The sequence below is a fragment of the Larimichthys crocea genome, unplaced genomic scaffold (assembly GCF_000972845.2).
Source record: "Larimichthys crocea isolate SSNF unplaced genomic scaffold, L_crocea_2.0 scaffold604, whole genome shotgun sequence".
NCBI classification, from domain to species: domain Eukaryota; kingdom Metazoa; phylum Chordata; class Actinopteri; family Sciaenidae; genus Larimichthys; species Larimichthys crocea.
Genome location: NW_020857908.1, coordinates 96,917 through 110,912, shown reverse-complemented (window position 1 = coordinate 110,912; position 13,996 = coordinate 96,917). Strand labels below are relative to the sequence as shown.

Sequence of the window (13,996 nt, the reverse complement as noted above, 5' to 3'; positions counted from 1 at the left end):
AAAGTTAGTCAAAGGCATGCTTGAGGTTGCCAAGCAACCAGGGTGAGCTGCAGGTCAGATTAATTAGACACAGGTGCTGCATGCACTGTCTGTCCCACTGAGATGCATAGTATATGTCTGAATGATCCCCCTCGAAGGTGGCCAAAAAAAACCTATAAGGTATGCCTCAAACCAAAATTTGAAATGACCAGAAGAACGCTTGTCTTGTGGAGCATGTTCTTGCCAAGTTTCAGGCGAAAATTGTATAAACTTTGGCCGTAGGAGTCAGAGAAAGCACAGGTGCTCCCTGCTCCTTCCAGAAAATTCTCTGCTCCGAATAACATGGAAGTCTATGAGGCTGGGGGGGGGGGGGGTCGATCAATTAGCGCGTAGCGAGCCAAAACAATAACAGAGACAGCTTCAACAGTGGTATCACTGCGACCGCCTCGAATTTTCCTACGTTTGAGGGGATAATCATGTCTGTAGCTGGGCATTTGAGGCCACCATAGTCGAAAACGTTTTATTTTTTCACTGATCGTTTTGTCATCTTCACACTCTAGCTGATGATGTCATCACTCTACATACACACTCATTATAAACGCAGAATTTGAGTAAAAACCTGCTCAACTTTGAGCCTTGATAGTTTAAAAACGGTAAAAGATTTTGAAAAAAGTTAAATACAAGTTTAATAGTTAAAGAGTTTGTGTACAATTTGAAATTTGAATGAAGTCTGTAGTAGTAGTAGAAATTGTAGAATGTTTGTAGAAGTTTTGTAGAATGATTTGAAGTTTGTGTTAATGCATTTTAAATGGGAAAATATTTGCAGAAAAAGTTGAATAATTTGTAGAATATTAATAGTAGAATGTAGAAAAGTAATAGCACCTGGCATGAATGAGCTGAATCTAGCGCATGAACGTTAACATCAGACATATATACATAGACGCCGCATTGAGCAGGTTGGTCGTTGGTCGCGATACGTAAACGGCGCCGCCATATTGGATCGGGCAGATCTGCCCGTAAACTAATACAAGGAATTGGACTGAACTTTATAAAGCGCCTTTCTACAAAGTTCTTTAAGTTAATGCCTCTTATACACCCATTCACACACACACTAATATATCTGGGAAACAAACAGGCACCAAAAAACAATGTATGAAACTTTTAAAGTGATGATTATAAATGCTTACTCCTTATGTAAGCACCAAACCAACGTATGTATTTTTCTAATGCTGAGTGTTTACAGCTACTAATGTGTGTAACACTGTTACTGTGATGATAAATATGTGTCTATAATAACCAGATCCTGAAATGTAGATGTGACATGAGGGTTTTCTGAATAAAGAGCACACACACGGAAGATGATATGCGAGAGAGAGGAGAGACGAGAGAGAGAGAGATAGAGTTAGACGAGATATAGATGATCATGAGATGATATATATAATACATTAGAGACCACACTCACACACAGTACAGTATATGCAACCATACTAACTGATAGATACACATTATATATACCATACATACACACACACACACATAATTTATATACAGCACATAGAAGCAAATGAATCTTTAAATTTAATTAAATGCATTCTAAAGTTAAATAAAGTTTATTTTAATAATTAGATTATATCTATATTTTATTATATATATATATATATATATATATATATAATATATATATATATATATATATATATATATATATATATGGCTGGCCGCCAATTGCCAACCCCTGGTCGCTAATTGCCAACCCCTGGTGTAAGACTTTGTTATGGTATGGTGCTATATAAATAAAATTGAACTGAAAAAATTGAATAGCAAGTACTCATTCATCTTTTACTTGAGTGGTCATGTCTCCAGTCTGATTTTGAATGCATAGCAGCTGAGCTGTATGTGGTTTGTTAACATAGCATAACAGAGGTGCATATTCAACAGATTTTGTGTGGACACTAAGGAAGTAAAGTAAACAAACTTGCACTGTAGCCTACAGTACATGGACAGTCAGCATAGCACAATAGCACTGTCATTTGCAGGTAGGCCTGTCGCGATATTATGAGACCTACCGCAGTGCATGTTGGGCCACCGCCGACACCGAGGTAACCAGACATGTTACAGTGACAACGGGAGAGATGGCAGCTGCGCATGTTCCAAAGCCAAATGTAACTTCACCCCTTTGGGAGCATTTTGGCTTTCAGCCAAATGAAAAGGGGGAACCAACTAATTTAGATTTAAATCTGCCTCAAAAAAATTCAAGTAAAACGAAGAAACACATCATATTTAAGGTCTCACATAGCAAGCTACCATCCCGCTATAGACGCGAGGCTGCCACCGCCCACACCGAGTCGCACAACAGCGGGTGCCAGCCGCTGCAGACCCGCTTGCATGGTGGCGCGACAACCAGAGTAGATTCCCTCTCCTCTCCAAAGTCGCCCGAAAATACATGTGCATCTGCGCAACAAGTGCACCATCAGAGAGTTTTCAGTGCCGCTGGAAATATTGTAACTCCACTCTAATCCTCTCTCAAACCTCAAAAAGTAAATATGCTGTTTTTTCTCGTGCGCAACAAGGACATTGAACGGGTTTAAATTTTTTGTTTATATCCTTAAGTTAATTTGTTTGTGATGTGAATCTGCCCCATATCACCGCATACCGCGCTGTTGAGCCACTCTGATGCACCGCAGGATTAATTCCCTAACCACGACAGCCCTATTTGCAGGCATCTTTATTTATTATGTATTGACAAGGCAGCAGGTGTAACAGCTGTGGATGGTGGAGAGTAAATAATAAGTACAGCACACTTGACCAGTAATATCTTCCGACCACTCTAGGAAGTTTTACACTACACATTCATACACACATGACACTGGCTGCCCTGCAAGACCTACTGATAATCAGAAGGAAGCTCATTTACACACACTCAGGTCAAGTATATTGCCTGAGGACCCTTAAACTGATTAGTGGACGACCCACTCTACATCCTGAGCCACTCAAGTCTGTCTATAAGAAATTGAGAAGAAAATGTAACTGGAATTTCCGACAAACTGTCACAGTGTATTTTTTTAGTACATAGTGTCCTTGAAGAAAAAAAACTGTGTTCAAAGACTGGGAGGGATATAATGTTGCAACCTAGTGGAGTATTAATAGTTGTGCAGCTCATTGTTCTTGAACTCACCCTGATCCAAAACCTGTCCTGCTTTGTTTTTATCCAACAATGATCCAGTATCTTGATGATCTTTGGGGAAAAACAAAGTTTAATGACGTTAATGTTTTATTGTATGCAAACTACAATAAACAATACAAGACACACAGTAAATGAAAATAATACCTTACAGTAATATGCACTCACAAAACAAAATATAGTTTAATGCAACATGAACAATATTGAATTCCTTTGTACCTGCTGAGTGTCCCATATGCATCCCAGAGTTCATATGACCTGGACTGACAGTGATGGGAACATTGGCCTCAGCTGGAATATGCTGAAACAGCTCTTTGGAACCTGTCTCCATGCAGTTCATGTAGGGGATGGCATGTTTGCTGTCCATGTAGTACATTATATAGAAGTTGCACATTTCATCATCAGAGGTACCGCTGCAGACAAAACAGAGATGACTAGGGATGAGTACAGCATTATCTGTATCTGTAAACTATATGAATTATCTGTATCTGTACTTGGAGCGGGCAGAGCCCAACCCGGAAGTGGGCCGGATTTAACCCGGAAGTGGCTCTGGTCGTCTTGAAATGGGGAGGGCTTTAACCAGCATGTTAGTTTAAGCATGCAATTGATATAGGTTGATCAGAAATTGTTATATTTATTGCTGATTGGAAAACTATTTACAGGACAGCATCAGCATTGCGCTTCAGATCAATGGTTTTGATCATGATAGCAAACAAACTATTTACAGAACTAGTTTTGCAAAAATGAATACAACACATGTGGTTGCAAGAGAGAAAGAGAGAGAGAGAGTTAGAGCCAGCTGACAGTTTAAAAAAGAAAAAGAAAATAAATCTCAGACAGGCAGAGTCTCATTCTACCAAGCACCACGTCTGAACGAACCCACATTTACCAGAACTCTACTGGTTAATAAGTAAGTACAAACCAGAAGCTGAAGAAACCCTAAACGTTAACGGAAAAGACCCAAACCTGAGTGACTGAGGGAGAGACAGAGAGCTGTTCTGTGTGTGAGTGAGCAGAGCGGGACACAGCAACACAATACATCTGTATGTGTGTAGGGGAGGGGCACTGTGATTAGCCTATCACAGAACGCAGACACAGTCAGCTACCCAATGAGGATTTTCATTCAATCCCAGCACAGATATTGACTCGTATATTACTTGGCAAAAGTGCTTTATCCGTACTGGGTACTCGCTTCAGCCAAGTATCCAGCTCAACTCTAATAAATACATCACAGACTATATGCAAAAATGCATGTGTAGCCCAGTGGCTGAACTATGAATTTAAGACTATTTATCGGCCAAAATGCTATGTGTATTTTAATGTTTAATGTGTACAAAACACAAACACAAACTGAAATAGATGTGTTTGCCTTTAAACAAAACTGAAGTTTACATTTACTATGGTCTTTCAACGCATCCCACTTTCCCATGTTAGGTTGACTAGCGTTTGTTTAGGTTTAGATCTAACTTGGTTTTGAGTTGTTTTTATTCATTGGATGTTTAGTGTTTTACCAGCCAATCTGTGTTTGTTATTTGTTTAAGTGGGATTTTGCCACCGGGTCCAAAATCTATTAATGGCACTGTCTTCCTTGGCCGACCAGACAGGAAGAAAGCCACAGAAAAGCGTTGTCTGCCAGAGGGGAGATTGAATGAAAAATGTATTTTTTTTTAAATTGGAGCTGACGATCAGTTTTCTTCATAAAAGTATTTGTTTTTGATTTCATCTCCCAAGGTAAATATTTGCTGTGATGTATACAGTAGTTACAGTGAAGTTTTGTAATAAACAGTCAGTCACTAGTTTCCCGCTCACCAATGTTGCCGTTTATTTAATTGTTTGAAATGCTATCGTCACGTTAGCTTACTTTTTTTTTTACCTGCTAGTATTAAAATAGTGATGGCATGGACATTTAGATGATTTAAATCTGTTGAAGGAAACAACAGTGAACGAGAGGGGACCTGCGCTGGCTGCAGTTTTCAAAAGATGATGGTGCACACCTGAGGCCTTTTTGTTCTCCTCTTCTTCTTCCTCTGCTGCTGTTCATCCTGCTGACTCATCCCTGCCTACGTTGGACGCCATTTTGTGTTAATTGATTTTAAGAAACACCGGTAAAACTACAAGTATCAGACCTGCAACGTTTTGTTTTGGGTATTTGGGTTTTGCTGGCTTTTTTGTGCATAGATTTATTCATTGTGTGGTACCACTGGTATTTAATTGATATTGATATAAAAGGTATTGACAAATTTGGTTTTTAATTAAATTCAAGGTATTTTTGATGATTGTATTTGCTGAAGAAAATTTTAAAGGGTATAGATACATTTTGGTAAGTTACTGGATTTTGGTGTAACTGAAGGTAACTAAATACATTTTGGTTTAACTGAAGGTAACTAAATGAATTTGATAATTCAATGTATTTTGGTAACTGAATAAATGAGTAAAAGGTTTAAAGACTGAACTGAAGGTATTTCAAGGAAATCTGTATCTGTAAACCCGAAAGTTAGAACAAACAAAATATTTATATATATATATATTTTATTTATTTCCTAATTATTTTAAATACCTGATACAGGATAATTGGATTTAAAGTACAGTGGTTTTGTGATTGATTTATATAAATTGTATAATGGTATATATTATATTGTATAAGTGTTGTGGTAAGCAACGCAGATATAAAATAGAAATACTAATTACTAAAAAGTCATATGAACTCAGGCCCCTCCTATTGAAAGGCAGTAAGGTAGGTCTTGGTGTCATTTAGCCTTACTACATAGAATAGGGGTAACATAATGGAGGCACCACTGGGATTTCCTGCGTTATTTTAAAAATTTGTAAGCCCAACAGTAAGTTTTGCTAAGGTTAAGTAAAGTAACTGGACACTACCTGTTAAAGTACTGAAAAAAAGAGTATAAAGTCTAAACCAAAATAGTATCTTAAACAATATTGCACCTCGTTTGTACTACGTTGACCTGTAAGTCAATACAGAGGTAAATAATGGCAAATCTCACAAACGGTCCTACACAAAATGAGTTTGTAAACTGGTGTAGAGGGGAGGGCTTAGATGTAAAACATGCCCTTTTGTTACGTGGAATGCCAGAAGACACCTCCGTAGCAGATATAGAAGAAACAGTAGGGACTATAAAAGCCTTGGGAAAAGTGCGCGCCCGGGGGAAGATGTTCCATTCCCAACAACATGTGCCGTAAAGAGATGAGTTGTTGGGTAGTAGTTGAAGGATTACCAAAGTCCTCCCTTAATTACTGCTAACCACAGGTGAAAAAGCTTGGGGTGCAGTGAATACAGTAGCTTACATCAAGGCTCCAAAGACCAGCCAGGTCGTCGATTTTACAGAAAAGCTACTCCCACAAAATGAGGGAAAAATCCTTGAAGATATTAGCATATATGGGCTGAACTCTCATGGTGCGAGCAACAACATGGTCACTTTGTGCTCTTATCCCTGCCAGTTCCCATAAGCACTTGAACAGCTTGGTATTGGTGCCAACAAGCATAGGGACTTGGTCGAATGACCTTGTCTCAGGACAAATCAACGCTAGCACCTTCACCTGCCCAGGCACTCCTGTCATCCTTTCTGGGAACTCCATAGGGCAGTTCCTTTGATGCCAATTTGATGTTTCAGTCTCTGTAAAAAAAAATTTATGGTCAATGGTGTCAAATATGACACTAAGATCTAACAGGACAAGTACAGAGATCAGTCCTTTGTCTGACGCCATTAGAAGGTCATTTGTATCTTTGACTAATGCGATCTCTGTGCTATGATGTACTCTAAGAGGTTTAATAACAGGTACTTTAAAGGACTGTGGTACATATCCCGATAATAAAGACAGATTAATCATATTCAATAAAGAAGGGCTAATTAGAGGTACAACATCCTGGAGCAACCTGGTTGGGATGGGGTCTAAGAGACAGGTTGACGGCTTGGATGAAGAAATTATTAAATTATTTGATGAAGGTTGATGGGAGAAAAACAGTCTAAATATATATCAGCTGTTTCCAAGCTGTATCAGAATGCAGATCTGTGCCTGTTGAGGGTCAGAGGTGATGGATTTTGTTTCTAATAGTTATAATTTTATCATTAAAGAATCTCATGAAGTCATTACTAGTTAGACCTAAAAGAATAGATGGCTCAATGGAGCTGTGGTTCTCTGTTAGCCTGGCTACAGTGCTAAAGAGAAACCTGGGGTTGTTCTTATTTTCCTCTATTAATGAAGAGTAATAGGCTGTTCTGGCATTACAGAGAGCCATCCTGTATATTTTAAGATTATCTTGCCATACTAAATGAGATTCTTCCAGTTTAGTGGCACATAGTACTAAGACTATCATTGTGGTTGTCCACATGAATATTAAAATCACCTACAATGATTACATAATCTGTTTTAAAGGATCAAGCCTGATGCAAATTCTGCAAATTCAGATAAAAATTAGTAAGGACCTGGAGCACGATATACTGTAACAAATCAAATTGGCTGTAATGTTTTTTTAGGTTATGGCTCCAACTCCACCACCTCGACCAGTACTTTGAGGAATATGAATATTACAATGACTGGGAAGAGTGGATTCATTTAAGCTAACATTCATCCTTCTGCAGCCAGGTTTCAGTGAGACAAAATAAATCAATATCATAATCAGATATTAATTCATTGACTAAAACAGCTTTAGATGACAAAGACCTGATATTCAAGAGTCCACATTTAATTCTCTTATTTTGGACTGTTGGAGATGTTGATTTAATTTTTATTAAGTTTTTATGATGAACTCCTCTTCTGTTTGTTTTATCTTTAAATAATGTAGGTGGACGGGGGACAGACACAGTCTCTATACTAAAGGACTGGGTGGGCAACTGCTGTAATGGAGGCGCAGAGTAGCGTGTAAGACTGCAGCTCTGCTTCCTGGTCTCAACTCTGGGTTGTCGACATGGTTTTGGTCAGCTAATAAACTTGGCCATGTTTCTAGACATGAGAGCTGCTCCATCCAAAGTGGGATGGATGCCGTCTCTCCTAATCAGACCAGGTTTTCCCCAGAAAGGTGTCCAATTATCTATGAAGCCCACATTGTTTGCTGGACACCACCTCGACAGCCAGCGGTGGAATGACAACATGCGGCTAAACATGTCATCACTGGTCACAGTGGGGAAGGGACCAGAGAAAACTACGGAGTCTGACATTGTTTTGGCATATTCACACACCGATGAAACATTAATTTTAGTGACCTCCGATTGGCGTAACCGGGTGTCACTACCGCCGTGGTGAATAACAATCTTACTATATTTACGTTTATCTTTAGACAGCCGTTTCAAAAAAGACTTGATGTCGCCCGCTCTGGCCCCCGTGATGCATTTAACTATGGCCCCCGGTGTCACTAACTTCACGTTTTGGACTATGACCTGCCAATGACCAGATTTGGTTTCTCAGCGGGTGTGTCGCTGAGCGGGGAAAATCTGTTAGAAACGTGGAGCTGTTGGTGGTGTACCATGGGCTTCAGTTTTGGGCTATGCGTCCTTTGAACAGTCACCCAGCCTCCCGGCTGCTCGGGAACTACCAGGGGACAGCTAACTGAAGCTACCTGCGGCGGTATCGCACCGGCAACAGGGGACTGGCTAACTATCTGAGCTACTGACTGTTCGGTGGTGCGGTACCGTGCCTCTAACTCACTGACCCTCGCCTCCAAAGCTACAAATAAACTACATTTATTACAAGTACTGTTATCACTAAAGGAGGACGAGGAGTAACTGAACATGTTGCACACAGGGCAGGAGAGAGCAGGGGAGCAGAGAGAAGCCATTGCTACAACAAGGCTAGCTAGTGTGACTAACAGAAACTGGTAAAACTATCAGATTGTAGTCACTAGAGTTAACAGATAGTGTAGAATAGTGTAGAGATATTAAGTTAATCACTGATGTGAAAAATATACAAAAATCTGTTTAGGTGAGCAGAGCAGAGAGCACCGTGGCAGTAACACCGATAACTGGAAGCTTTCTGTATTCTGTCATATCAGTAGGGATGGGAATTGATAAGATTTTTACGATTCTGATTCCATTATCGATTCTGCTTAACGATTCGATTCTTTATCGATTCTCTTATCGATTCTCATTTGGGAAAAAAAGGAGAACAAACTGTTTGATCAGCATCATCTAGAGGAGGTAGTGAACTGGAACGAGTACTAGTACAGCTGCCAGTCCTGACCCCAGTCCTACCATCAGAACCCTCCGATCTCCCAGCTGACACTGTGGATCCAGACCTCTTTGATTTTGGAGATTCCTCCCCAAGAAGTGGATAAGTTTGTTACGCCAGAAGTTAGCTGAGAGGCGGAATGTCTTCTCACTGCATGACTGGGATGTAGGTTTGGCAAAAGGGGAGGAGCACCACATCTTATTGCATGACCCCAGACCTTTCAGAGAGAGGTGAAGACGGTTGGCGCCAGGAGACATAGATGATGTGAGAGATACATCCAGGAGCTCTTAGCATCTGGGATCATAAAAGAATTGCATAGCCCCTACGCCTCACTAATCGTGGTGGTACGCAAAAAGAATGGAACTATTAGGATCTGTATTGATTACATAACACCATATCCACCAATCCATATCTGACCAGTACACAATGCCCCGCACTGAAGACGTCTTGGACTCCTTGACCGGCAGCAAATTGTTGCCAGTACTGGATCTGCTGCGCAGTTACTATAAGATACTGATGCTGAGAAGGACAAAGAGAAGACAGCCTTCATCTGTCCCCTTGGTTTCTACCAGTTTGAGCGAATGCCCCAAGGGATTACTGGAGGGCCTGCAACCTTCTAACGCTTAAAGGAAAAGGCTGTCGGCGACATGCACCTTCTCAAAGCCCTTGTGTAACTAGACGACACAATCGTCTTTGGGAAAACACTCGAGGAACACGAGTAGCGTCTGTTCAAGGTCTTGGACAGATCGGAAGAGATTGGGCTGAAAGTATCGATAAGTGTCAATTCTGTAAGCCTCGAGTCAAGTATGTGGGTCATATTGTGTCAGCGGCCGGGATTTCCACAGATCCAGAGGAGGTGGCCATAGTGAAAGACTGAAAGTGCCCACCGATCTGAAATCTCTAAAGTCTTTCACTGAATTTTCCAGCTACTATCGGAGGTTTATTGCAAACTACTCTTTCATAGTCCGCCCCCTCCTTCCCTTGCCACGTATGATCACAGTTCAAGTATCGTCCCTGGGCGTCACGATATTGATGCTGATTTGTTGTCTCGACAGTACACTCCAGAAGAGAATAAAGAGTGGGTTATAGCATGCCACCCACTGGCAACAAAGCTCTCTGCAAACAAGCCTCAGAGAAGCTGCAGTTGTGCCTGATAGATTTGTGGATCAGTTTGGAGCCTCTGCCACAGCAGTACCTGAAGCATATGCTTTCCCAGTGAACATCAGCATGAGCTCCATCAACCAGCTGAGTCCAAAAGACATTCAGACAGCACAGGAAATGGATCTAATAATTGGACCCATAAAAAGGCACTGGGAAACCAAAAGAAAGTCACACATTCTTAAGATGATCCACCAGAGACTGACTTGCTTCTTCGTCAAATGAGAAAGCTGGAGGCAAAAGATGGAATACTGTATCAGGTAAAAGAGAAACCATGTGGATCCAAGAACAGACAACTCGTCTTGCCAACAAGATATCGGATGATTGTAATGAGATTGTTGTATGACGAGTGTGGACACATGGGAGTGGATCAAACCACTGAACTGATTAAAGACAGATTCTACTGGCCAAGTCTGACAGTTGAGGTTGAGCAATACATCCGCACATGGGAAAGATGTGCCTCCTGTAAGACGCTCCCTCACCGGGCTGCCCCATTGAATCAAATAACAAGCAATGGCCTCCTAGATCTAGTGTGTATTGATTTCCTGTAGATTAAGCCTGATTTCAAAACATGTTAGTGGTGACCGATCATTACACCCGTTATAAACAGGCGTTTCCAACACAGGATCAAAAATCCACCACTGTGGCACCAGCAGTATGTCAAGGTGAGAAAAGACCTGCATGCTGCCTACCAGTTTACCAGTGTCTAATGCAGCTACAAAGAACCACTTAAAAAACAAAGCACATTATGATCAAAGAGTAAGAGATCTGCCTTTAAAAGAAAGTGACAGAGTCCTGATACAAAATTTGGGATTAAAGGGAAAACATAGACTGCAGAATAGATGAAGATCAACACCATATGTTGTGGTGGTGAAGTTGCCAAATCTGCCAGTACACAGAGTGAAGCCAGAGTATGGCTCGGGTGGACATAAAATGCTCCACGAGACCACCTTCTGCCCATTGGTTATCTGGTGAGAATGTCTGATTTCCCTGATGAGACAGACTCTGTGAAGGAAAGGCCTGTCACTAGATAAACTCACCCCCGATCCAGTCAAAACTCAAGAAAAACTTCTGTCATAACGGAGGAAAGAGACACAGCATCATCCGATGCTGAGGATGAAACTTGGATGTGGAAGGAATCCGGAGAGAACTATTGACATCCAATCAAAACACAAAAAGGGATGAGAATGATAATCAAAAGGAGGAGTGCTTTCAAGTACTTTACCTTTTTTTGTACTTTCTTCAATAAATGTGACAGAAGGAGAGGAAAATATATACTTTGTGATACTGAATAATACCGTGTAGCTTATTTTTCCATCTAAAATGACAAATTCTAACAAATTTCTGCTGTAGTTAGAAAATGGCCAGATTAGCTGGAAAGTGACAGTCGCTCAGATAACAAATGATCTGGGCTTCCTTCCTGCTCTATAGTATTAGAGTATTAGTACCAGTGAGTAATGTCCACGTTCTAAACGTGGAATGTCCCCAAGGTCTAAATTCTCACACTGTCCCCAGCTCTGCTGTGTGTTGTTTCCCAACAACTGTCAAGGGTCAACTGTCCTTTCCAGGGCTATGCCCAATGAGCTCCAATGATCTAATTCTAGCTTGACCACTTCATTTAGTCACTAGAAGACTGAACCACAGTAATAAGGCAGTTTAGTGTTTATAAGCTAGTAGGCTGGGACTAGGGCTGCCACGATTAGTCGATTAGTCACGATTATGTCGACGAACAAAATCGTCGACAACTAATTTAGAAGTCGACGCATCGTTTTTTCAATTTTTTTTTTACTTTGCTTCTTCTCGAAACTGTGGCTGCAGCTTCCACTGCTGCGTCTGCCTTTCTGTCACATACACACACACCCACCCCTATGCACATGCGCAGTAGTGGTAATCGGCGTCAGGCCTGACTGTACCGTAAATGATGCCATAACACAGACCCTCCAGGAATTCCCGATGTTGCGATTTGCAATTTCAACGCAACTTCAGTGAATACCCGTGAATTCAGGCCGGTGTTGTAATTTTTACCAATCACCGCGATTTTTCCGCAACTTCCTCGCAGTCTGCCCGGGGGATTCAACTCGGGTCAGGGACGGCCGCACGGTGCGTCAGGGTCCCCTCGCGGGACATCTCCCCAGCACTGGCTGGGCGCATTTTCTCCGCGGCAGTGCGCCCTGACCGGCTCTGGGTCGGCTTGGAAAGGCTCGAGGGCGAAGGTGGAGCCACGAGCTTTACAGTGCCTGCCCGCCCAGACCTTGCCGTTTCCTGGGGCCATGGACTCTCATTAAATGGTTAATGAGCTATCTAATGAGCTATCATCTTAATTGTTTTTATTTTCAGTTAGTTCATACTTCAAGCTGAAAGCTAATGATCTGATCAGCTGCATGCTGGTGCGATAAGCTGTATGTTTTACAGTCAATTTATGTATGATCCGATTAGTCGACTAATCGAAAAAATAATCGGTGATTAATCGACTATCAAAATAATCGTTTGTGGCAGCCCTAGCTGGGACTAGAAATTGTTTTTGTTGTTAGGTTAATTCTGAGAAAAAAAATTTAAACACATCAATTCTTCACGTGGCCCTAATCCTCTCCATACATTACACATAAGAGTCTACTGATGTGACTGATGTGTTTTCAGGGATTAGTCAGAATCAGACTCAAGGAGCAACCTCCATGGCTGGAAAATTAAGCGAATGGAGTGCAAAAAACTGTAATTTCAACATTTTATGACCTGTGTTAAATTGTCCAACAGCAGAAATAAACATGTAGCATGTTCTATCAGATTTTTGTAGAAGTATGGCATGCTCTTTGTCTGCTTTATTGTCACTATCCCACTCCATTCATTCACAGCTCACTCTGCTGCTCTCTCTCCATCTTAAGACACACCTTAAAGCAGGTAGCCCTTTTGAAATGGAGATGAAAATGATTTTAGGTTACTGCTGTTAAAAAATCCATTAGGAGAATTGGAACTCACCCAATATAAGTCTTAGAGGTTCTGCCCTCACCAGTAAACCCACATCTGGCTGCAATGGTGTCACCATACTTCACATGCACCTCCTTCTTAGTAGGATAGAAAGCCTAGAAAGAAAATTGGGCAGTGAGCAAACGGCACTTTACATGAAAAACTGTTGTAATCAATATATTGTTTAATTTAGATGTATAAGTCATAATATACACCTAATCCGTTAATTATCAATTCCTTAATGAACTGGGAACAACTTGGACCAGCTAATGGACAGAGATCTTATTCTTTCATCACTAATATGCAAGAGCTTTAGAGTACTACACAGAGTGTACATCCTAAAAATAAAGAAACAATATAATGAACACAATCTTTAATATTTATACATCACAAGTTTTAATTATATACAAGTGTTGAAGTATTGAGCATCTTGTATGTATGAGGCCTTTAGTCATACAATTCAAAACAGTAGCAGCTGAAGTAAATCTGGATAATCACAAATATCTTTCTAATAACTCTAATAACATTTGCTGCATC

The 13,996-nt window shown here is 40.8% G+C and overlaps 1 protein-coding gene across 2 annotated transcripts in view; it reads right to left on the bottom strand.

Moving 5' to 3' along the window:
• The window catches only part of pam (peptidylglycine alpha-amidating monooxygenase), a 127,490-nt gene that overhangs the window by 38,485 nt on the left and 75,009 nt on the right, over positions 1-13,996 (bottom strand). The window contains exons 13-15 of one of the 2 annotated variants that reach the window (XM_027276804.1): positions 13,472-13,575; positions 3,380-3,573; positions 3,155-3,214 (exon numbers count right to left, since the gene is read on the bottom strand). The exons of the other annotated variant lie outside the window; for it this stretch is intronic. Coding sequence (XP_027132605.1) covers positions 3,155-3,214; positions 3,380-3,573; positions 13,472-13,575 — 358 coding nt within the window. The remainder of the gene's footprint in view (positions 1-3,154; positions 3,215-3,379; positions 3,574-13,471; positions 13,576-13,996) is intronic. 2 annotated transcript variants of the gene reach the window in all.